The 24,965-nt window shown below is 47.2% G+C and overlaps 3 protein-coding genes across 6 annotated transcripts in view; 2 read left to right on the plus strand and 1 right to left on the minus strand.

Annotated features, from left to right (window-relative positions):
* Nucleotides 1–24,340, plus strand: part of LOC140732042 (interferon-induced protein 44-like) — a 37,745-nt gene extending 13,405 nt beyond the window's left edge. For 3 of the 4 annotated variants that reach the window (XM_073054150.1, XM_073054168.1, XM_073054158.1), the window contains one exon: nucleotides 21,217–24,340. In XM_073054150.1, coding sequence (XP_072910251.1) covers nucleotides 21,217–21,378 — 162 coding nt within the window. In that variant the 3' untranslated portion in view covers nucleotides 21,379–24,340. The remainder of the gene's footprint in view (nucleotides 1–21,216) is intronic. The other variant, XM_073054177.1, reaches the window with a different exon arrangement.
* The window catches only part of LOC140732028 (uncharacterized), a 559,606-nt gene that overhangs the window by 326,508 nt on the left and 208,133 nt on the right, over nucleotides 1–24,965 (plus strand). The gene's annotated exons all lie outside the window — the stretch shown is intronic.
* Nucleotides 1–24,965, minus strand: part of LOC140732009 (uncharacterized) — a 334,699-nt gene that overhangs the window by 211,546 nt on the left and 98,188 nt on the right. The window lies entirely within an intron of this gene.

A 24,965-nucleotide genomic window follows, 5' to 3' on the forward strand; every position in this document is an offset into this window, starting at 1 on the left:
GAGTAATACAGTTATACATTAAATTCAGTATCTAGATGGTTACCGATTGCATTGTCACTTCCTTTAATACCTTAACATCTGGTACCTTACTAAAGTCTTGTAGCATCAGACTCCAATTTAGTAACCAACTATTTGTAGGTCTTATTGTTCTTTAGCAAACAAAAACTAAAGAGTTGTGATCTTAGCTTACGGGTATACTACAAAAGTTCAGGCAAATACTAATCTTTATGTTGCTTTCAAACTTAACAGGCAGGCTTCCATGGGGTTGCTTTTATTATTCACATGCTTTGTTGAAATCCCGTAAAACCGGCTTTTGCTATTTAAAAATGGAGTCCCCATTAACCCTCGCCTCTTTTCCGGTTAATTCCCACGTGGGGAGCTTGGGCACCCTGGCGAAATAGGCTTTCGTCCGCTCCTTCCGTAGGAGTTATTTTATCAACAATGTGTCCGAAACTTAGACCATCTTCTGAATTTCCACCCAGTTCTTTAATTTTACGCAAGTTGCTAGTTTTCTCTTCAGGACCCTTCAGGCTATTAGTTTTCAGTTCGAACTCTTTGTTCAAACAGCATTTCAAATTCTGCCTCTTCACACCACACTCTGGAATAACAATAGCGTGTGGGGCCCCGTCACCTTCCAACTCAACCTGTAAGTGATCGGCAGGCTTTGTGGTACCACACCATTGTCTCTGTAGCCTGGTTGCTGCCTTTGAATTATCCAGCCTTTAAATTTTCTTCATTCAATTTGGGAACAACATATTTCCCTTTTCCTTCAATAATAATATTCATCTCCCCACTTTTGATCTCTGCATTAACTTTTAACACACCTTTGAGCAAAAAACACCTGGGAACTCTCACTTCCCACTATTACCAAGGTTAACCCTTTCTTCCCTGAACCAAGTCTATCTGACCTACAAGGACTGCATTCCTTTTCAACTGACTCAAATACCTCAGACTTTTCCTGAGCTCCATTACTAGGTTCAGTACCACGTGCATCCACATCTTGGACACACTCAAATGGGACATTTGCCTCTTCCAGGCTTTCAATACCCATACCCGGTCCAAATTCTAAATTCCCCTGATTCTCCCAGCTACTCTCTGGGCAACTCCCTTCCGGAGTAAACTCAACCCCACGGGCTGAAACAACCTCATCTGCCAACCCAGCAGACTTCTTCAAGGTAAGGGCACCCTTTTCATCTAGGACTGCCCTCATTTCATTATCGGGAACACCTTTAGAATTTTCAACTTCTTCAAACAGTTCTGCCAAACCAGACAGATCATCCATGTCCAACTCTGGACTTTTTAACAGCTCTATCTGTTTCTCATCTTTATTTCCTGCCTCTAGAACTTTTCTCCTCGCTAAGGACAGGTCTACCTCCTCTCCCTTACTCTCTTTCACTTTACTACTCTTCGTTTTACCACCCTCTAAACCCTCGTGGTACAGGGTCGGTAAAAACATCTCGGCCAAATCGATACTGGCATGATTTAAACTGCTCTCTGTCTCAGCTGCCTTTCTCGACATGCTGCGAGTGATCGCGCATGCGGGATAGATCTTGGAATCTAGGGGCGGAGCCTCCACCGGCTGTCTGGTCAGCGTCATTGCTGACCAAACCTTACTACCGGCTAAATCATTACCCAGAAGGACGTCGGCGTCAGTTCTCGTGAGTTCTGATCGCACCCCCATTTCAACTGGTCCAGAGACTAGCTCACAATTCAGAATGATCCTATGCAAGGGCACCATTTCCGTCCCTTTTCCTATTCCTTTCACAGCTACCATTCCCGTCTTGCGACCAAAATCTAGTACCTTACTGCTAATCAATGATAGTTCAGCCCCCGTGTCTCTCCAGATCCGTACTGGAACTGGTGTGTCTCCCTCCCTCACAGACACGGTTCCGTTTGACATACAAGTCTCAGACCCTTCTCGTACTCTGTCTACCCGGGCTCTCTTGTCGATTTACTGATTACCACGGCACATCCGATAGGGACCGCGGCTTTCCGTTTTCCTGTCTCCTTCCTCGGAGCAAAGCACCTAGATGCAATATGTCCCCCCTTTCCACAATTAAAACAGGTCAAGCCCGGAAATCTCTGGCCGTCTTGCCTTTCCCCCTCAATCTTACCACTAGCTCCCGGTGGGACCTCTGCCTCAGCCGGCGGGCTTTCTCTATCGTTCCCATGGTCTCTCTGGTAACTTTTATTCGAGGAAAACTTTGTCTCGTGGGTTAGGGCATATTCATCTGCGAACCTAGCAAAGTCTGAAATGGACTTATTCGGCTTCTCATTCAAATACATCCGGATATCCTCCGAAACACAACCTTTAAATTCCTCAATCAGAATTAACTCCCTGAGACGCCAAAAATCCTCTTCCACTATCTCTGCTGTGCACCAACGGTCCAAGAGCATACCCTTCTCATAGGCAAACTTGGTATACGTCTGATTCCACCCTTTCTTTAAATTCCTGAACTTCTGTCTATACGCTTCAGGTACTAACTCATAACTCCGGAGAATGGCCGCCTTTACTTTGTCATAACTCTCCTCCTCTTCCTCCTCCATGGACAACGCCGTATATGCTCATTGTGCCTTCCCTTTTAACACACTTTGTAACAACGCCACCCACTGCTCTTTGGGCCACTTCTGAATCACTGCCAACTTTTCAAAAAGCAAGAAATAACTATCAACATCCGTCTCCTCGAACGGAGGTACTAACCTCAACTCTCGACTAACATTAAACCGCTCCTCTCGGTCTGACCCTTGATCTCTTCACCCTTGCCTTAACTTCTCCATCTCCAAGTCATGTTTCCTCTCTTTCTCTGCCTCCTTCTCCTTCTCGGCCCTCTCTTTCTCTTTCTCATCTGCTTCCAGCCGTTTTAACTGAATTTCATGCTCTCTTTGTTTCTCAGCTCTTTCCTGCTCCCGTTTCACCTTTAGCTGGAGCGCATGCTCCCTTTCTCTCTTGGCTCTTTCTTTCTCCTTCTCAGCTGCTTCCAGCTGCTTTAACTTAATTGCATGTTCCAACCTTAATTTCTCCAACTCTAACTGAGCCATCCCACTAGCTGGTACCTTTTCAGGGATATTTTCCAATACCTCAGCTGCAAACACATTCTTCCCAATATAATACTGAGTTATTGCCCTTCGCACCTCCCACTTTTTCATGGACAACCTCACCTCTGCGAGGTTTAGCCCTTTTGCCAGATTTATCAAGTCCAATTTGGTGGCTGCCTCTAGAGTCGGGTTTTCTATAAATTCATCCACGTCCATCTTTGCTGGTTTCCCGTCTGGCTACCTGCGTAACCAGATCCAAGTTTGGACTTACAAGCCCGATTCACTGGCCTCCCAATTTGGTGTCAAATCTCGAGATGAGAACCCCAACTGTTACGTACCCTGTAACTGGGTCACTTACCAGCAAAAATAGAGAGGTCCGTTGAAGTCTGATGGTACTATTTTTAACAGTATTTATTGATAAAAATACCCAAAAATAATATCAATGCAAACATACAGATAATATACATCGTCAATACTAAATCTAAAAGTGCGGGTATAATAATAATCAATAAGAAATAGCTCTATCGTTGTCTAGGGGATAATGTATTGTCCGATGGAAATATAAAAGTCATTCAAGTTCATTTAAGCTGCAGCTTTTGGTTGGAGAGAGAGACGGAGGTTTAACTTCCCATTCCTTTTATGATGTCAGTCCTTCGAGAGTCGTTGGGGGCTGATTTCCCTTTTGTGGTGAGCTAAAGCCGGGCTTCCGTGGTAAAGGCCCCACCGATTCCGAGGCAAATGGAAAAGGACGCACGTGGGCTTTTCCACCGGCTTTCACTATTACGCTGTTACAGGAGTTCTAGCGTTTCTTGTGGTGCATCTGAAGGGGCTGTTCCCCAGACCCTCTTTTATCCTGACTCACAGGGTCTCAGATGTCAATCAGGTTGGGATGATGCAATCCCTCCACCAACCTCCCCTCGGTTCATTGCCTGGGGGCTTCGATGCATCGTACAGTATTCAATACACTATTCCGTCTCCAAGAGACAATAGCCGTTATCAATGGTTCTGCCTTTCAGAGGCCAGGACACATTCCAAACTCTTTGTGCATTCTACATGTCTTTCTCTCATTTCCTGGGTCTCCTGAACTGACTTCATAGTGATCTTGCGATTCTCAAAAAGTGGGGGGGGGGGGGCACGGGCGTAACACACTGAATCAGGTCGATAGTTCACAGACTTTAATATGAACAGTGTTAAAGGGAAAATAAAACAATAAACGCAAGGCCAAGCAGGGCCGTTAACTAAAACTCTCAAAGGAAAACGAAGCCAAAACTGCGGCTGAAAAGAACATGTAAACACTAAATGAATACCGCTAGTTTTCAGCGTCAGTTGACTTGAAAGTCCAATATCTCAGAGAAGGCTGAATGCAAAACAGCAGCGAAGCATTGCTATGCTCTGTTCACGTCTTGACAAGCATTACGATGACAAGACTGGAGTTAAATACTATCACCATTAAATAATAATTACCTGACACGTGCAAATTAACAAGCTCTATTGCTGTATCTACAGCACTGCCAAACCTGTGATTGTAACAGGGCCCCCTCTTTAGGCGCAGCCCCTGAGGTATCACAGACCTGTGTCCGCTGGAAGTCCCGGATCAGCGACTTGTCCAAGATGTCCTTCACTGAGATCCAAGTACGTTCTTCTGGTCCATACCCTTCCCAGTCCACAAGGTACGGGACCTTACCACGTACCCAGTGAGATGCCAGGAGGCGCCACTCTGTATAGACCAGGGAACTGTCAACCAGGCGGGGAGGAGGGGGAGGTAGGGTGACTGGGGCCAGGGGAGAGGTGGTAACCGGTTTGAGCTGGGAAACATGGAATACTGGGTGGACCTTTGGTGATGCTGGCTGACGCAAACTCTAGGATAGCTTGTTGACTGCCCTTTCCACTACAAGCGGTCCCACGTGCACGGTTCCAATTTCCGGTTCTCGACTTTCAGGGGAAGATCCCTTGATGCCAACAAGACCTCCTTTCCTGGCTTGAATGGTCTTACCTGTTGACGGAGCCAATCAGCCGGCTGGGAATGCTGTTTCTGGGCACGCATCAGAGAAGCCCTGGCTTGTCTCCAGGTAGCGCTGGATCAGGTGGATCTCCTACGTCGATCTCCTGATCAGGGAAGAGCGGGAGCTGGAATCCCTTCTGGCATTCAAAGGGAGACATACTGGTGGAGGACGACTAGAGGTTATTGTGGGCGATCTCTGCCCACACCAATTGGGAGCTCCAGGATGTGGGGTTGGAAGAGGCAAAACAGCTCAGGGATGTCTCTAACTCTTGGTTCACTCTCTCAGTCTGGCCATTAGATTGGGGATGGAAGCCAGATGAGAGCCTGGCCGTGGCTCCTACAAAAGAGCAGAAAGCCCTCCAAAAGCGGGAAGTGAACTGTGGATCACAATCAGACGCTATGTCTTGAGGAAAGCCATGGAGCCTGAACACATGTTGAGCCATGAGTGTGGCAGTCTCACGAGCTGATGGGAGCTTGGGGAGGGCAGTGAAGTGGGCAGCTATGGAAAATCAATCCGGAACGACCATTAGATGGGCGCAGGCCAGTGATGAAATCTACTGAGAGGTGGGACACAGGCAGTGGACATAACAGAACCGCAGGATTCTGGCATGATGTCTTGTTCCGAGCACAGGCGGGACAGGCAGATACAAAGTCGTGGACATCCTGGGACATAGATGGCCATCAAAATTGTCTCTTTATAAGCTCCTAAATTCATGGAATTCCTGGATGTCCAGCCAGATGGAAGGAGTGACCCCATTCCAACAATTTGGAATGCACTGCAGCAGGAACAAGCAGCCGGTTGGAGGTCCCCCATCCAGGCCTGGATCTGATTGTTGGGCAGCCCTCACCTCTGCTTCTATTCCCCAGATCACTGGAGCAGCGATACACGAGCGAGGAAGAATGGGCTCTGGATCGGCGTTGTTTTCAGATCTGTCGAACTGCCGGGAGAGAGCGTTGGCCTTTGTATTGTTTCTGCCGGGATGATAAGTGAGGATGAAATTGAACCGTCTGTGAAGAAGACAGCCCACTGGGCTTGACGAGAGTTGAGTCTCTTAGCAACCTCAATATAGGAAAGGTTCTTGTGATCTGTCCAGACCAGGAATGGATGCTCTGCCCCCTCCAACCAGTGTTGCTATTCCTTCAGGGCCTCCTTGACAGCCAGAAGCTCCCGGTTCCCAACGTTGTAATTTCTCTTGGGAAGAGTCAAGTGACGGGAAAGAAAGGCACAAGGGTGCAGCCGGCTATCCGCAGATGAGCGCTGAGAGAGGACAGCTCCAATGCCGACATCGGATGTGTCCACCTCGACAATGAATGGCTGAGATGGGTCTGTGTGTTGCAGCAATGGGGCAGCGGAGAAACGTCGCTTTAGCTCGGAAAATGCTCGGTCGGCATCGTTCCTCCAATGGAATCCTGCCGAGGTGAGTGCATTAATTGGAGCCGCGATAGAGCCAAAATTCCAGATGAAGCAGCGATAAAATTTTGAAAACCTCATGAAGCGCCGTACCTGTTTGATTGTAGATGGTTTGGGCCACTCTGCAACTGCCTGAACTTCACTAGGGTCCATTTGAACACTGGATGGGATAAGTATGTAACCCAATAACGACACCTGGTCTTTATGGAATTCACATTTTTCAGGCTTGGCGATCAGATTATTTTGAAGAAGGCTTCTGAGTACATGCTGGACGTGCTCCTGATGAGAGCGGCAGGAGATAAGGATGTCATCTAAATACACAAATGCAAGCTGGTTCAACATGTCCCTGAGCATTTCGTTAACCAAGGCCTGGAATTCAGCCAGACCAAGAGGCATCACTAGGTATTCACAGTGGCCATTAGAGATGTTGAACGCATTTTTCCACTCATCCCCTTCTCTTACGCGAATCAGATTCTAAGCATTGTGCAGATCAAGTTTGGAAAATATTTGGAAAAGATCAAGTTTGTTGCTCCCTGGAGATGTTTAAACGCAGATGCCAGTAAGGGAAGAGGGTAGCTGTTCTTCACAGTGATGTTGTTCAGGGGCGGTAGACCTAGTGTTACTTTAATTTTCTATTTTAAATTTGATACACAATTTTCGATTAGGGCACATGGATAACAGAGCGGCTATCTACCATTGCCAGACACGACTACAATACAGAGATCGCCCAAAAACAAACCTCCACAAAGATCTGTTGGCTGAATTATGCGACGTCGGCTTGCTGAGGGGAATGGGCCTACAATCCTCGGACTTGCCTGATGCTGGGAGCCGGAGATGGAGATGGAGACGTCGAAAGCTATGTGCGAGGAAGCAGAAGCGAGGCAAACGGGGCAGGGGTCCGTAGCAGGCTAAAAGCAAACCCTAGCCAGCCGGCTCTCCCGTCCATTCTGCTCTCCAATGTCCGCTCCCTGGACAATAAAATGGACTACACCCGACTCCAACGTAATACTCGGCGGGAGTACAGTGTTTGCTCCACGTTTGTCTTCACAGAGACGTGGCTCACTGATGGGATTTCGGACGCTGCCATCCAGCTAGACGGGCTAGCCTTGTTTCGTTCGGACAGAAATGCAGCTGTCTCCGGTAAGGTCCGCGGTGGCGGTGTGTGTGTTTACATCCACACGGAATGATGTAAGAACTCTGTGCTGGTTTCCAGACACTGCTCATCGTTCGTGAAGTTTGTGGCAGTTCGATGCAGACCATTTTATTTGCCACGGGAATTCACCTCTGTCCTTATATTCGGTGTCTACATTCCTTCCAGCGCTAATGCTAAGGAGGCGCTCTGTGAACTGTACGGGGCTATTAGCGAACTGCAGAACGCACATCCTGATGGACTGTTTATTGTTGCCGGTGATTTTAACCATGCAAACCTTAAGTCAGTGCTCCCCAAATTCCATCAGTATGTGGACTTTGCAACGAGGGGGGAGAACGTGTTGGACCTGGTTTACACAAACATTCCCGATGCGTACCGGGCAGAGCTCCGCCCCCACCTCGGTTACTCAGACCGCATCTCTGTTATGCTAATCCCAGCATACAGACCACTCATCAAACGCTCCAGACCAGTTCAGAAGCAGGTGAAAACCTGGCCAGCAGGAGCCATCTCTGCTCTTCAAGACTGCTTTGAGCACACTGACTGGCCCATGTTCAGGGAGGCTGCAGCCGATGGCGACTCTGCCAACTTAGAGGAGTACACAGCATCAGTGACCAGCTACATCAGCAAGTGCATTGATGATGTTACTCTGTCCAAGACCATCACTACACGCGCCAACCAGAAGCCATGGATGACCACGGAGGTGCGTGCGCTGCTGCAGTCCCACGACTCCGCCTTCAGAGCAGGAGACAAGGCAGCTTTAACAACAGCGAGGGCCAAACTGTCCCGAGCCATCAGAGGGGCAAAGCGTGCACATGCCCAGCTAATCCACAGTTACTTCCAGGACAGCGGCGACACGTGGCGCATGTGGAAGGACATCCAGGACATCACCAATTACAAGACAATATCACCTGACTGTGCAGGTGATGCCTCCCTCCCAAATGTGTTGAATAACTCCTACGCCTGGTTTGAGGTGGAAAATGATGTGGCAGCGAGGAAGTCCACCCCTCCTGTGAATGACCAGGTGCTGTGTCTCTCCATGGCCGACGTGAGAAGAACCCTGTGCAGGGTCAACCCACGGAAGGCTGCTGGACCAGACAACATCCCTGGTAGAGTGCTCAGAGGATGTGCAGACCAGCTAGCAGATATTCTCACTGACATCTTCAACATCTCCCTGAGCAGCGCCACCATTCCAACGTGCTTTAAGGCCGCCACCATCGTCCCCGTACCAAAGTAGTCTTTAGCGTCCTGCCTCAATAACTACTGTCCCATTGCACTTACATCCATCATCATGAAGTGTTTCGAGAAGCTCATCATGAGGCATATCAAGACCCTGCTGCCCCCCTCACTGGACCCCCTGCAGTTTGCGTACCGTCCCAACCATTCAACAGATGATGCCATTGCCACCACCCTCCACCTGGCCCTAACCCACCAGGACAAAAAAGACACATACGTTCGGATGCTGTTCATAGACTTTAGTTCAGCATTCAACACAATCATCCCTCAGAAACGGATTGGGAAGCTGAGCCTATTGGGCCTGAACACCTCCCTCTGCAACTGGATCCTAGACTTCCTGACTGGGAGATCTCAGTCAGTCCGGATTGGGAGCAGCATCTCCAACACCATCACAATGAGCACTGGGGCTCCCCAGGGTTGTGTGCTCAGTTCACTGCTGTTCACTCTGCTGACCCACGACTGTGCTGCAACACACAGCTCGAACCACATCATCAAGTTCGCCGATGACACGACTGTGGTGGGTCTCATCAGCAAGAACGACGAGTCAGCTTACAGAGAGGAGGTGCAGTGGCTAATGGACTGGTGCAGAGCCAACAACCTGTCTCTTAATGTGAACAAAACAAAAGAGATGGTTGTTGATTTCAGGAGGGCATGGAGCGACCACTCTCCGCTGAACATCGACGGCTCCTTGGTAGAGACCGTTAAGACCATCAAATTTCTTGGTGTTCACCTGGTGGGGAATCTCACCTCGTCCCTCAACACCAGCTCCATAGCAAAGAAAGCCCAGCAGCGTCTCTACTTTCTGTGAAGGCTGAGGAAAGTCCATCTCCCACCCCCCATCCTCATCATATTCTATAGGGGTTGTATTGAGAGTGTCCTGAGCAACTGTATAACTGCCTGATTTGGAAATTTCACCGTCTCGGATCGCAAGACCCTGCAGCGGATAGTGAGGTCAGCTGAGAAGATCATCGGGGTCTCTCTTCCCGAAATCACGGACATTTACACTACACGCTGCATCCAAAAATGAAACAGCATTATGAAGGACCTCGTGCACCCCTCATACAATCTCTTCTCCCTCCTGCCGTCTGGGAAAAGGCTCCGAAGCATTCGGGCTCTTATGACCAGACCATATAACAGTTTCTTCCCCCAAGCTATCAGACTCCTCAATACCCGAAGCCTGGACTGACACCTTGCCCTACTGTCCTGTTTATTATTTATTGTAATGCCGATACTGTTTTGTGCACTTTATGCAGTCCAGTGTAGGTCTGTAGCCTCGTGTAGCTTTCTCTGTGTTTTTTTTTAATTACGTAGTTCAGTCTTGTTTTTTTTACTGTGTCATGTAAACCATGGTCCTGAAAAACGTTGTCTCATTTTTACTATGCACTGTACCAGCAGCTATGGTCGAAATGGCAATAAAAGTTGACTTGACTTGACTTGACTTGACAAACCAGCAACCACACTCGAACCCAGGGCCATTTATATTCCAGCCCCAATATGAGAATCAGGTGCCTATGATTAAGCCCATCTGAAACAGTGGACAGCCAGAAGGCCCGGAGTCTGGAGTCCCCATCTAGATCGTGAACCAGAATGCAGACTTCACGGACCAGACTATGACACCATGTCAAGGAAGCTGCGAGCATTACAGAATTAGGGGAAGCTGAAGAGAGAATGACCCATCAGGATCCCCCTCCCTGCTGACGGATACTTTTTCTTATTGAACGCTTGTAACATGCTGCCTGGAGGTGTCCAGGATTACCACAATAGAGGCAGGAACCTGTTCTCTGCCGCCTCCTGCGACAGGCGCATGTGCCCTAGGCTCCTCTGTGGGCTGGGTGGTGAGGGAGGAAAGACAGTGATCTGGTGGCATATAGGAAGTTTGAAACATTGTTTCCCTGCGCCACTCAGTTACCCGGTCGTCAATAGCCAGGTTAATCAGGTCATCCAGACTATCCTGCTTGTCCCGGACAGCAATCTTATGCCAGACTCCTGCATTCAGTCCACGCTGGAAGGCAGTGATGAGGGATCTCTCATTCAATCCCATCTCTACTGCAAGTGTATGGAATTTGACTGCATAGGCTCTCACTGTTCCTCTGTCATGGCGTAGATCCAAGAATTTGTGGGCAGCCTCCTGACCCCGTACTGGAAGATCAAAAACCCTCCTCAACTGCGCCACAAAATGTCCAAACGACTGAGCTGCAGGGTAAAGAGTTCCTGTAAAGAGTTGAACAGGCTGAGTGGAGGTCCGTCTAGAAGATTGACCATGTATGCCAATTTTCGTGTATCATCGCCAAAATGACCAGGCTAGACTTGGAATGTCAGCTCGCACTGGGTAATAAAATTCCTGCAACCAACGGGATCACCAGATTATCTGCCTGGTGGTGGAATACGCGGTTACTGAACAGTCGTGACAGTTGGCTCTGGTCCAGCCGAGGGAGCGGGAGCTGGTCTGGGCAGCAGGAGCGGGAGTATTAGTAGCAGAGATTGTATGGGCAGCAGAAAAGAGAGCGAGATGCTGGGAGTGGGACTGAGGCAGCCTGAAGTGACTGAGTTGAGCTGGTGAAAATGTTAATGGCTGTCAGCTGATGCTGGCTGTTCACAGTAAGTTCGCGGACGGTGGCCATGAGTGCAGAAATCACAGACACCTGAGACCGATTATCTGTGGTGAGCTGTTGAACAGCCGCAGCTAGGAACAATACCTGATTCTCCAAGTGTGACTGGGCTTGTCGGCACAAGATTATCTGCCTCATTGCCTCTGTAACTTCACTGAGAACAGATTCCATTGCCTGTAGCTTGTCTCCTATCTGACCGATGAATCTCACGGCCAAGTTCTGGTACACTCTCTCTGCTGGGTACATTTTTCTGGTTGAGACTTGCTGTCACCTTGGTTCGGATATGGCACAAGTGCAGAGTGAGAGACACTGAAGCAGGGAGAATAGAGCGACCCTCATAGACGGTGTATTCCTCTGTATACATCGAATGCATGACCTGCAGTACTCTTCGATCTCCAGCTTCATTTGGGGTCAGTAGTACTGATCTCTGAGCAATCCATATGTTTTTTCAACCCCCAAATTGCTGGAATCATCATGAAGTGACTTCAGCACAATCCACTGACATTCCTCACACAGAACTTGCTGGGGACACTGAGGCTGGTCTGGAGGAGGTGTGACCCGGTATAGGATCTGATCCCTCAACTCCAATTTAGGCCATTTTCTCTGTAGTAGACACACCCCAGCATGTTTCATCTTGTCCTCTTGTGCCATGTCCCCTTCTGCAACCACTGACCAAACAGTGCCTATGTCCGGTTCATTTCCCTGAGCGGCTGCCACTTCCAGGGTCTCAATTCTGGCAACTGCTTTGTCTTCAGAGCCGCCACGTTGCAGTAAGCTTGTGGAATGGCACCATCAGAAGCTTCCAAATGATCTACCACTTGATTCTGCCCTTGCCTTTCCTCTGCCTTACTGTGGTAGAAAATGGGCACATGGCTTTCACTCAGGGGTAGGAGCGCTCTCCCACTCTCTGTCCCTGTACAGCCCTTCATGTATACATAGGGACAACGCATCGGCAACAAAGCTTTTCAATGTACCTTGCTACATTTGTCCACAATACGAGGGATGATTGATATGTTTGTGTCCTAAGGCAGAAGTAGTCAATTTTAGGAAACCCAGCACATTTATTTTTCAACATAGTCCCATCCTACATTTACACACTTAGTCTAGCGGTCGTGGAGCATACGATCCCTTCGTTGCAGAAGTCGACATCTTGGACCTCCAGATGTGGTCGACAGGAGGTGTGATTGATTACTTCATGGCCTAAGGTAGAAGGAGATGAGTTATTAACTTCAAACTTTCTGCATTATTACTCATAGCATTGAACTTCACGAGTAACTGAACTTGTCCAGTGCTGTGAATCCAATCCAGTTTCAGGAGCATGGACACTGCACATGTAACGAGAGCTGTCTAACTCATCTCCTTCTTCCTTAGGCCACAAACTTATCAATCACTCCTGCTGTCGACCACTTTGTCAGCAGCTCCTTTAGCAACCGAAAGTCCTCTTCACATTTTACATCCCATTTAACTCCAAAATGCTCTGAAGGGCTCAGATAATTTTTACCATCCTCTGCTTTCAGCCCCAAGGGAGGGTAACCGCACAGAGGCTGGTTTAAAGGGTGACTAACTTTAAAGTAATCTTTCACGAACCTCCGATAGTACCCACAGAACACAAGCAATGAGCACAGGGCACACATAGTCATGTGGTCATTGCCTCTATCTTAGACGAATCCATTGCGTGAGACTAATTGCCCGACATAGCTAACAGATGTCTTTCAGAACTGGCACTTGTCCAGGGAAAGTTTTAACCCTTCAGCTTTCAGTTAGCCCAGAATCTTCATTGGCCTCACTTCATGTTCTTGCAAAGTGAACCCGAACATCTGGGATCATCCAGGTACAGCAACACCTCAAGCAAGTTCATATTCCCCACTGTTTTCTATATGACATGCTGGAAAGTCACCTGGGCTCTCAATATGCCCTGGGGCATGCTTTCAAACTGGAAGAATTCCAGTAGACATGTACTGGCAAAAGTTTGGGCAGCCTGGTCAAAATTTCTGTTACTGTGAATACTGTAGTTAAATGAGAAGATGAACTGATCTCCAAAAGTCATAAAGTGAAAGACAAAACTTTTTTTCAACATTTTAAGCAATATTAGTCTATTATTTTTGTTTTGTACAATTTTAGAGTAAAAAAAGGAAATGAGCACCATGCAAAGGTTTGGGCACCCCAAGAGATTTGAGCTCTCAAGTAGCTTTTACCAAGGTCTCAGACCTTAATTAGCTTGTTAGGGCTATGGCTTGTTCACAGTCATCATTAGGAAAGGCCAGGTGATTTAAATTTCAAAGCTTTATAAATACCCTGACTCCTCAAACCTTGTCCCAACAATCAGCAGCCATGGGCTCCTCTAAGCAGCTGCCTAGCACTCTGAAAATTAAAATAAATGATGCCAACAAAGCAGAGGAAGGCTATAAGAAAATAGCAAAGCGTTTTCAGGTCGCCGTTTCTTCATTTCATAATGTATTTAAGAAATGGCAGTTAACAGGAACGGTGGACATCAAGTTGAGGTCTGGAAGACCAAGAAAATTTTCTGAGAGAACTGCTCATGGATTGCTAGAAAGGCAAATGAAAACCCCTGTTTGACTGCAAAAGACCTACTGGAAGATTTAGCAGACCCTGGAGTGGTGGTGCACTGTCCTACTGTGCAGCGACACCCGCACAAATATGGCCTTCATGGAAGAGTCATCAGAAGAAAACCTTTCCTGCATCCTCACCATAAAATTCAGTGTCAGAAGTTTGCAAAGGAACAGCTAAGCAAGCCTGATGCATTTTGGAAACCGGTCCTGTGGATTGATGAAGTTAAAATAGAACTTCTTGGCCGCAGTGAGCAAAGGTATGTTTGGAGAAAAAAGAGTGCAGAATTTCATGAAAAGAACACCTCTCCAACTGTTAAGCACGGGGGTGGATCGATCATGCTTTGGGATTGTGCTGCAGCCAGTGGCACAGGGAACATTTTACTGGTAGAGGGAAGAATGACTTCAATTAAATACTAGCAAGTTCTGGAAGCAAACATCACACCATCTGTAAAAAAGCTGAAGATGAGAAGCAGATGGCTTCTACAGCAGGATAATGATCCTAAACAAACCTCAAATTCCACAATGGACTACCTCAAGAGGCGCAAGCTGAAGGATTTGCCATGGCCCTCACAGTCCCCCAACCTGTGGTGAAAATCTGTGGTGTTATGTGGGGGGCAACAATGAATATATAATTGAGTCAGGTTTTATAAACAAACATAAACATTTATTAAACTCTGCTCAACAAAGGTGAAAAGTAAACAAACCACTGACTTAACCAGAAGTTAACTGCTATATGGAATTTAACAAACAACCAAACTCTGGAATAGTTCTTAATGTGGTAAATTCGAACACAGTCTTAAAATGGTAAATTCGAACACAGTCTTAAAGTGGTAAATTTGGAAGTCAGAAAGGAGAGACTTCCCTGAAAATTGATTTCTTCGAAGTAACGATGATCTGTTGATCCTACAGCCAAGCGATGCCTTGTCCAAAGGATTCATGACGAAGGAAATAAGACGGCTTAAAGGAACTGACCTTTTTCCTGGAGGGTGAACAATACACAAACCTTCCTAATCTTGCAGGGGTTATCTCAGATACAGGCCACTATTCCTGAATGAAGATTCAATAAGTTCGATCCTTTGCAGAACTGCCGAGCGACACCAGCTTTACTCAATCCTTTGGGTTCCCGTACTTTGGTAAGGTCTCCACTCTCCAATACTAGACTGTGGAGGTAAAACAAGGTGTACAAACAAAAACTGGCAGCAATTGGCGAAACTGCTGGCACAATGGTTTGAACCTTACAATAGAAAGTAAAAACTCCACTTAATAACAAAACTGTGTTATGAGACGAATACGCAGCAAAACTAACTAATAACTAACCAACAAGCTAACTGAACTACCCTGCGTCGCAACAGGGGTTTCCCCTTATATACCTGTTGGAGCAGTGTGACCAGTGTGACCTCACACTGATGGGAAAATTACATCACCCCATCACCACAAGACAATTACATCATGCTCACAAGATACTCAATTACATCATGGTCATAAGACAGTCACAAGATACCCACGGGGTATGTAACAGTGGATAGACCTCAAAAGAGCAGTGCATGTAAGATGGCCCAAGAATTATACAGAACTAGAAGCATTTTGCAAGGAGGAATGAGCAATAGCCCCCCAAACAAGAATTGAAAGACTTGCAGCTGGCTACAGAAAGCATTTCACGAGGAAATCTGCAGGTGCTGCAAATTCAAGCAACGCACACAAAAACCTGGTGGAACGCAGCAGGCCAGGCAGCATCTATAGGAAGAAGTACAGTTGACCTTTTGGGCTGAGAAAGCATTTACAAGTTGTGATACTTGCCAAAGGGGGTGTTACTAAGTACTAAGCATGCAGGGTGCCCAAACGTTTGCTTCGGGGCCTTTTCCTTTTTCGTTATTTTGAAACTGTAAAAGATGGCAATAGCGAAATAATCGTGCTTAAACTATTAAAGAAATGTTTCATCTTTAACTTTATGCCTTTTGGAAATCAGGTCATCTTTTACTCGCTTTGCTATTCTCAGTAACAGAAATTTTGACCAGAGGTGCCCAAACTTGTGCATGCCACTGCAAATGCTAACTTCTCTTTGTCAGCCTCACTCATAGGGATTTGATAATGCCCACTCCTCAAGTCTAGCACACCGAACCCATTCGCACCACCCAGGCAGACCAGCATGTCCTCAGTTTTCGGGACTGGATACTGGTCGGGGATAGTACTTCTGTTTGGAGTCCTATAGTCCACACACATCCGTACCTTCCTAGTCTTCTTCCTGGCCACCACAATTGAAGACTCATCGGGGCTTATGGACTCTTCGTTCAACTTCCACAGATGCTACTAAACATCTTCCACCTCTGCAGGCACCAGTCGCCCTGACCTTTCTCTGAACGGGTGTCCTCTTTCACCCAGATGGTGTGGCGAGTGCTCTTGGAACAACCCACGTCAAACTCGTCAGTGGAAAAGACATCTTCCAGCTTCAGCATCTTCTCTCTCAACATTTTCTAACAACTCCAGGTACCGGGGAGTCGGAAGAGTTGAATGATTCAGTAGTCAACTTTCCCTTTTTCAGAGAGAATTTCTCTCCATCTCGTCTCATAGGGACACTAGACATTACCGTCACTGGAAAGAGTTGAGCCATTGACATCCCCCACCTGAGAGTGACCTCCCTCTCTGAGGTGTTCCTCACAATCACTGTCATCCTGTTCACCTGCACAACGGTTGGCTTCTGCAGTTTGCGCCTCACCAGAACCCCACCAGAACTCCTCTTCACGGTCTTCCAGAGCATCCACCAAGTGGGCTTCAGGCTCAGGCATTCCGGGAAATATAGTGTTTCCCATCACTTCAGCTACTTCCCCAGGTTGTAATACGACTGGTTTTGAATCGGTGAACCACACAGTTCCTCGTTTATGCTCGAGATCCAGCCCAGTGTGGCCACACACTTCCTCAAAAGCAGCCCAGAACACAGAGTGAGCGAACAGTGTTTTCAGAAAGCTTTCTTCAGCTTTCTCCTTGCAGGCTCCCACTTGGCTTCTCACAATAGGAGTGTTTGTCCCACAAAAAAAAAGCTTCACCCTTCTCAACCGCGTCCTGACAAACCAATACAGATGTGTCAAGGACTTCACCTCCTCCCACATCTGCCTCCGAAAACCAGCTTCAGTGGCAAGTAACCATCGTACAGATAGTCATCCGTACTAAGACTCCGATCTCTCGTGCACAGTGTGGCGTCAATGGCAAATGTGCCAAATACCGGGTGTCAAACGAATGGTCCAGCAAAGTAACCTGTGAGCTTGTGTCACGGATTCCTCTAGCATAACCAGCCTCAGTCTGTAGCGGTCTACTGGAGCTTGCCCCACTCAGCCTTCAGAATAGGGGTATTCTTTGCTTTAGGGTATCCCCAGATATATTGCTGGGAATATGCTACCCCGAGATGCCAGATAGTTTCCTCACTGGGTCTCTTCCAGGTTTCCCGACGTCTCCCTCTGCTTAGGTACCGGGGGCTCATTCTCCAAAGGCTTTCCCAGCCTTCACACTTCTGCCTGAAGTATCCCTCTTCCCCATAGTTGTAGCAGACAATACCAGTCATCCCATTCTCGCGGGACTCCGTTCATTATCAACCCTCTGTTTAGTCCGTTGCCTCGGGGGGTCAGACTCCTCGTCAGCTTTGTCGTGTGGGGTGGCCGTACCCGCCGATAACAACTGGGACATCTCGGTTCTAAACCCTGCCACTCCTGGGGTGGGCTATCGGTGGTTACTGCAGCCAAGGGGGGCTGCTACCGAGGACTGTACCTGCTGACAGAGAGCTCCCACACCTCCGTTGCATCCTCCTCCTCTCATACTTCTCTGATCAGCTTGATAAACGAGGGAGGGGGACACGTCTTACGAGACATCCGGAGACCCCGAGCGATCGTGCCCTGTGACGGTGCGTCTTTCACCACTTGGTCCATTCTTAACTGATCCACCTTGAATGGACTCCCGACGCTGCAAGCAACTCGGCTGCCTCTCTGGCCGAGAAATGTAAGCCGAAAGTTTCTCCCCCATCTCCATTGTCCAAAGCCCAGTGATAAGCTCCACTGGGCTTCCCGTTGCACCAAAAACATTTTCTAGCCCTTGCTTGTAGCCCTCAGAAGCAGCAAAGGGGTTCTTTATGGATCTCACTACGTTATCAGCCGGCCCCCTCAGACTCTCTACCAGTTGCTGTCTTTTTGCATCATCAGAGCTCTGGCACTGATCCAGCATCTGAGAGATCTGCTCTGCCCAAGTCTCATACTCCCCTTCCCCGATGGGGGTGGGCGTTATTCCCGAGAACATCCTCTGCCTACGATAATTGGCACTTTGCACCTGGGCACTTTGCCATTTATTTGCCAGGGAAGTAAGGGCCGATACCAACTCAGAATTTTCAGCCCTCACTGGAGGACTCATCAGATCTTCCACATCAGACCACTCCTTCCCCTCGCTCCGCAGAAACGAGAGCAACTTGTCTTTAAAGCTTCCGGTCGTCTACACTCCCCTCTCCCGGAAAGTGTGGATTGCCCAAGGCTCCCCTCCAGTCTTTGCCTGCCATTTTGTCAAAACACTGCTCCATGATGGCAACTGTTCCTAATGGTTTAATGGTACACAGAGTCCTCATTAATAATTTATTGGGGCTACAAATTTCTACCCCACTCAATACACACACACTCGTTACCGGTAACCCCGCGGATTCGTACCACCGCTCAATCCCTGCAGCGTTCATAACCACGTACTGTAATCACTTTACCGGAGATTAGTTTAGCACAGACTTAAACACACAACCCACTGGATGAATGCTCAGGCAATCATACAGCATCGAACAAAATCGATCCTGGACGACACCCCACAATGAAACCCCGTGGTTTCCTTGGCTACGTAAGTCCAGGGAAGACACTCTCCAGTCCCGCCAATCTTGGGAGACTGAGACAGCTTTGCCACACGAAGCCCCGGTTTGTGTGGATGCTGTGTAATTTACTACCCTGTTACAAATTAGTGCCACGAAATAACAGACAGTACACCGAACACAATACAGGGAATTATATTTATGAATCTTAACTAAATGGTTAGTAAAGAAAAACAAAAGGAAGTTGAGTGAAGTTATCCACTTTAATTCAAGAGCCTGATGATTAAGAGATGATAACTTCCTCAATCTGGTGGAGTGAATCTTGGGGCTCCCTTACCTTCCTTCAGATGGCAGCAGCAGCAAGAGAGCATGTCCCAGGTGGCATGTGTCCCAGATAACGGATCCTGCTCTCCGGCAATAGCACTCCATATACATGTGCTCAGCGGTGGAGAGAGCTTTACCCATGATGGACTGGGCTATATTCACTAGCGTTGTAGGATTTTCCATTCACGGGCATTGGTTTTTCCACACCAGGCTGTGATGCAGCCAGTCAGTATACTTGCCACTACACAACCATAGAAGTTTGTCAAAATTTAAGATGTCATACCAAACCTTCACAAACTTCTAAGGAATTAGAGGTGCTGCAGTGCTTTGTTTGTAAATGAACTTAATTTTGGGGCCCAGAACACATCCTCTGAAATAGTAACACTGAGGAATTTAAAGTTGCTGGAGATCTCCACCTCTGAACCCCGAAGAGGACTGACTCATGGACCTCTGGTTTCCTCCTTTTGAAGTTAATACTCAGTTCCTGGTTGTTGCTGACATTGGTGTGGGAAACATAGCCCCCACCTGTGCATAGCATGATCCCACTGACAGCAGAGAAGTGAATACGGGAGGTAAACACGGGAGGCAGTAGGCGGTATCCTGTCCCAATCACTATGATACGGCTGACCTGTCTCGGACCTCATCTTCTTCTGTCCCAAGTTCCCTGCACTCTTGACCCCCAACCTCCCAAACACTTATCCAGTGGGTAGTTGGCCAAGACTGCAGACAATACTCCAAATTAGGCTTAGAATTAGAGAGTCGGAGAAAAATACAGCTCAGAAACAGACCCTTCAGCCCATCTAATCTGTGCCGAACCATTGGAACTGCCTACTCCCTTCGACCTGCACCTGAACCATGGCCCTCCATACCCCTACCATCCACGTACCAATCCAAACTTCTCTTAAATGTTGAAATCGAGCTTGCATGCACCACTTGTGCTCACAGCTCATTGCACACTCTCACAACCCTCTGAGTGAAGACGTTTACTCTCATGTTCCCCTTAAACTTATCACATTTCACCCTGAACCTGTGACACTGCTTTGGCTGCTTTGTGTTTCGTGTCTGTGAGCTTCACGGTGCTTTGTCCCACTCTTTGATGAACTATGGACCTTCACTAGGTGCCCTGGGATTCTGGTCTATGGACTCAATTTGGTTCGGAATGCTGATGCTTGTTTTTATTGTTTGCGTGATTTGTGTGTTTTTCTCCTCTTTCTCTGCACACGGGGTGTTCCTCTTTTAAAAATTGTTTTTGCCAGTTTGTTGCTTTGTGGCTGCAAATAGATGAATCTCAGGGTTGTATAATTTATGCATACTTTGATGATAAATGTACTTTGAATGCTGTAAACTTGTCTGCTTTTCCTACAATACTCCCTGCACTGAAATATACAAACTCAGAACATCAGTCCCACCATGGTCAACCTTTTGATTCCTGATCTTGTGTGTAGGCTCAGCAACATCTTTCCCCACAACCACTCCACTATCTGTTCAGGCGCTCTGGTTCCCATCCTGTGTAGTTCTAGTTTAAACACCACCCCCACCTCCCTTGAAGCACTAGCAAACCTTCCTGCTAGGATATTCGGTCCCCCAGTTCAGGTGCAAATAATCCCGTCTGTACAGGTCACACCTTCCCTGGAAGAGAGCCCAATGATCCAATAATCTGAAGCCCTCCTCCTCCTGCACCATCTCCTTAGCCACGTGTTAAACTCTATTACTCAGGCTTTACTTTGTGCTGCCTCGTTTTACTGATATTTTCTGTCCCTTTCTGCCACACTTTGTTTGTCAAATCTCCCCTCACTCCTCTGTGCCACCGCTCTCTCACTTCCTCTTTAGTTATTAATCATTCTGCCCTTGGAACCGTCCCCTTTCTGTCTAGTCAGAAGCCTGGTCTACACAGTATTCACGTGATTCCCCAGGACACTGGCCACAACACAGTTCAGCTGAAGCTCATCCTATTGGAACAGCTCTCTCCGTCTCTGTTACTGCTACCATTGCCCGTGAATCTGAAGCCTGTGGAGTTTATAATTCCATTAACACCCTCTCTCTCCTTCCTTTCCCTCAGTTTGAGCTGCTGGCTGAACGTACTGGGATTGAGAAGCGTTCCATGTTTGTGGTTTCGAATCAGTGGAGAGGTGATCAGATCGAGATGATAAAATGCATCCTGGCCCTGTATGTTCTGGATAATATGGTCAGAAACATTGACCGATTTCTCAGAGCAGTGTAATGATCACAGCTGACCTTGTCCAGTGCTGTGAATCCGATCCAGTTTCAGGAGCATGGACACTGCTATGATAATTTTAGCATTCTTTATGCTTATATATATATTTGTACAATCACCTGCTTATGCGTAGACTTTTAGTAACTTGTTGTACAATTGGTTCCATTCTTCTGTAGTTACTTTCCCTGTAAAGCTGAAAGGTGGATCAGTTTGTATCTGCTGAAAGGGTTTCTCAAATAAACTGGCCCAGAGCACTTGGCAGAATAAAAACAAACCATGTGCTCATGGTCCTTAGTTACTGTCGGACACTGTTAGAGTTGGTCAGAATTACAGACAGTCATAGTTACAGCCCATGACACTTACAGTTGGTCACTGTAATGGATGGTGATTACAGCAGTCACAATTACAGCCAGTCACTGTTGCAATCAGACACAGTTACAGCAGTCACAGTAACAACACATCACAGTTACAGGCAGTCACAGTTATAGTGGTCAGAGTTACAGCCATTCATTTTTAAAGCTTGTCACATATACAGTCAGTCGTAGTTACGGATGGTCACTGTTACAGTTGGTCACTGGTACAGCCAATTACTGTAACAGTCGGTCATACTCACAGCTGGTCAGTTACAGCCCATCACATGTATTGCTGGCCACTGCTCAGCTGATCACAGTTACATTGGTCACAGTTACAATCAGTCGTGCTACAGCAAGTCACAGCTATACCAATAACAGTTACAGCCAGTAACTTTTACAGCCAATCACAGTTAGAGCGAGTCACAGTTAGAGTGGTCACAGATAGAGTGGTCACAGTTAGAGCTAGTCACAGTTAGAGTGGTCACATTTGGAGTTGTCACAGTTACAAGTGGTCACAGTTACAATCAGTCCTGCTACAGCAAGTCACAGCTATACCAGTAACAGTTACAGCCAGTAACTTTTACAGCCAATCACAGTTAGAGACAGTCACAGTTAGAGTGGTCACAGATAGAGTGGTCATAGTTAGAGCTAGTCACAGTTAGAGTGGTCACAGTTGGAGTTGTCACAGTTAGAGCTAGTCACAGTTAGAGCCGGTCACAGTTGGAGTGGTCAAAGTTAGAGTGGTCACAGATAGAGTGGTCACAGATAGAGCTAGTCACAGTTAGAGTGGTCACAGTTACAGCCATTTACAGTTACAGCCAGTCACAGTTAACGCTTGTGTCAGCAGCTTCTTCAGCGACTGAAGGGCCTCTTCACATTTTGCATCCCATCTCACTCCAAAAAGCTCTGAAGAGCCAAGATAATCTTCACCCTCCTCTCATTTTGTTCTCCTTCCTCTCTCCCCCAGAAGCTAATTTAAAGGGTGACTCACTTTAGAGTAGTCTTTCATGAACCTCCAATAATACCCACAGAAACCAAGGAATGAGCACACAGCGCTCACAGTCTGGGACTTTAGCCATGCTGGCACCACCTCCATCTTAGACAGATCCGTAGCTGCTCCATCCCCTGAGACTATATGCCCAACATAGCTGACAGACGTCTTGCAGAACTGCACTTGTCCAGGGAAAGTTTTCACCCTTCAGCTTTCAGGCGGCCCAGCACCTTCAGTAGCCTTGCTTCATGTTCTTGCATGGTGAAACTGAACACTATAAGGTTATCCAGATACACCAATACCTCAATCAATTTCACATCCCCCACTTTTTTCTATGACACATTGGAAAATCGCAGGGGCTCCTGATTAGCCATGGGGCATTCTTTCGAACTGGAAGAATGCTAGTGGACATAGAAATGCCGTCTTCCCTTTGTCAACCTCATTCATAGGGATTTGGTGATACCCACCCCTCAAATCCAGCACAATGAACCACTTTGCACCTTTCAGACAGGGCAGCGTGTCTTCGATCCACAAATGCTGCCGAACATCTTCCACCTCTGCAAAGGCCAATCACTGCTACCTTTCTCTGAACGGGGTGTCCTCAGTCACCCAGGTAGCGTGGCGACTGCTCGTGGAACAACCCACATCAAACTCGTCAGTAGAAAAGACAGCTTCCAGCTTCAACATTTGCTCTATCAAACTCCTCTTCCAACCTCCCAGTACCAGGGAGTCCCCAAAGTTGAATGACTCAACAGTCAACTTTCTCTTTTTCGGTGAGAGTTTCTTCCCGGCTTGTCTCACAGGGACACTAGACATTATTGTCACTGGGAAGAGGTGCACCAGGGGCATCTGCCGTTTGAAGGTGCCCTCCCTCTTCGTAGTGTTCCACTCAAGAATAGTTTGTACGAGATGTGAGATCTGACCTCTGGGTGGCAACATCCCATTTGCAAGTTTCTTCCATGTCTGCAGAATCTTCTGTCTGCTTCCTCAGGCAATGAACTGCCCCATCACTATCGTTCTCCTCTTTAAAAAGCTGCCTTACAGGGTAACCAATGGCAAAGTCTCCAGAGAGCAACTACTGAAGAAAACCCCGAGTCAGTGATCTAGAAAAAGATCTTGACACATCGATTCCTGGCCGGGTTCATCAAAAGTCTCAATACACAGTGTGGATTACGAGACCAAACTAAGGAGTAACACAATGAAAATAATTGTGAACCTAAAGGGTTAATCAGAATTGGGTTTATTATTACTGACATATGTTGTGACATTTGTTGTTTTGTGGCAGCAGTACAATGCAAGATACAAACATTACTGTAAATTACACTAAATAAATACATCGTGCAAAAAAGGAATAGTGGGTCAGTGTTCATGGGTTCATAGACCATTCAGAATTCTGATGACGGGGAGAAGAAGCTGTGACTGAATGGCTGAGTGTGGGTCTTCAAGTTCCTGTGCCTTCTCCCTGACAGCAGTACCGAGCAGAGAGAGTGTCCTGGGTGGTGAGGGTCCTTAATGATGGATGCTTGAGACACCGCCTTTCGAGAACATCCTCGAAGTGGGGGAAGGCTGTGTCCATGATGGAGCTTTCTGAATGGATATGTTTTGAAACAAGATAGGAATATCTGAGTTGTTTAAACAAATCTTGATTAATAAAGTATAGTTGTTAGGCAAATTAATTGTCCTGTGTGCTGCATTAATGTAAATAGAAAGAACTTCAGGCCACTCTTCACCTCCACCCAGTTTAAAAAAGATTCCCCCCCCCCACTCTATCCACCAAAAGCTGAACTTCCCAGTGGCCAACCATTTTAATTTCCATCCCCAGTCCTGTTCCGACACGTTGGTCCATGGCCTCAGCTTCTGCCACAATGAGGCTACTCTCAGTCTGGAAGAGCAGCTCCTCATATTCCATCTGGGTAACCTCTGATGGAATGAACGATATGTACTTCCGATATACTTTTTTTATTTTCCCTCCCCTTACCCCTTCTTCTATTCCCCACTCTGGATTCTCACCTGCTCTCATCGGCCTATCAATTCCATCTGGCGGCCCATTCTTCCCTTTCTCCCATGGTCCATTCTCCTGTCCTATCAGATTCCTATTTCTCCAGGCCTTCACCTTTTCAACTCACCTGGCTTCACCTGCCACCATAAAACTTGTCCACTTTCCCCCACCCTCCCACCTTTTTATTCTGGCACCTTCCCTTCCTTTCCAGTCTTGATGAATAGTCATGGCCCAAAAATTGATTGATTAT

The sequence above is a fragment of the Hemitrygon akajei genome, chromosome 1 (genome assembly GCF_048418815.1).
Source record: "Hemitrygon akajei chromosome 1, sHemAka1.3, whole genome shotgun sequence".
Classification (NCBI taxonomy): Eukaryota; Metazoa; Chordata; class Chondrichthyes; order Myliobatiformes; family Dasyatidae; genus Hemitrygon; species Hemitrygon akajei.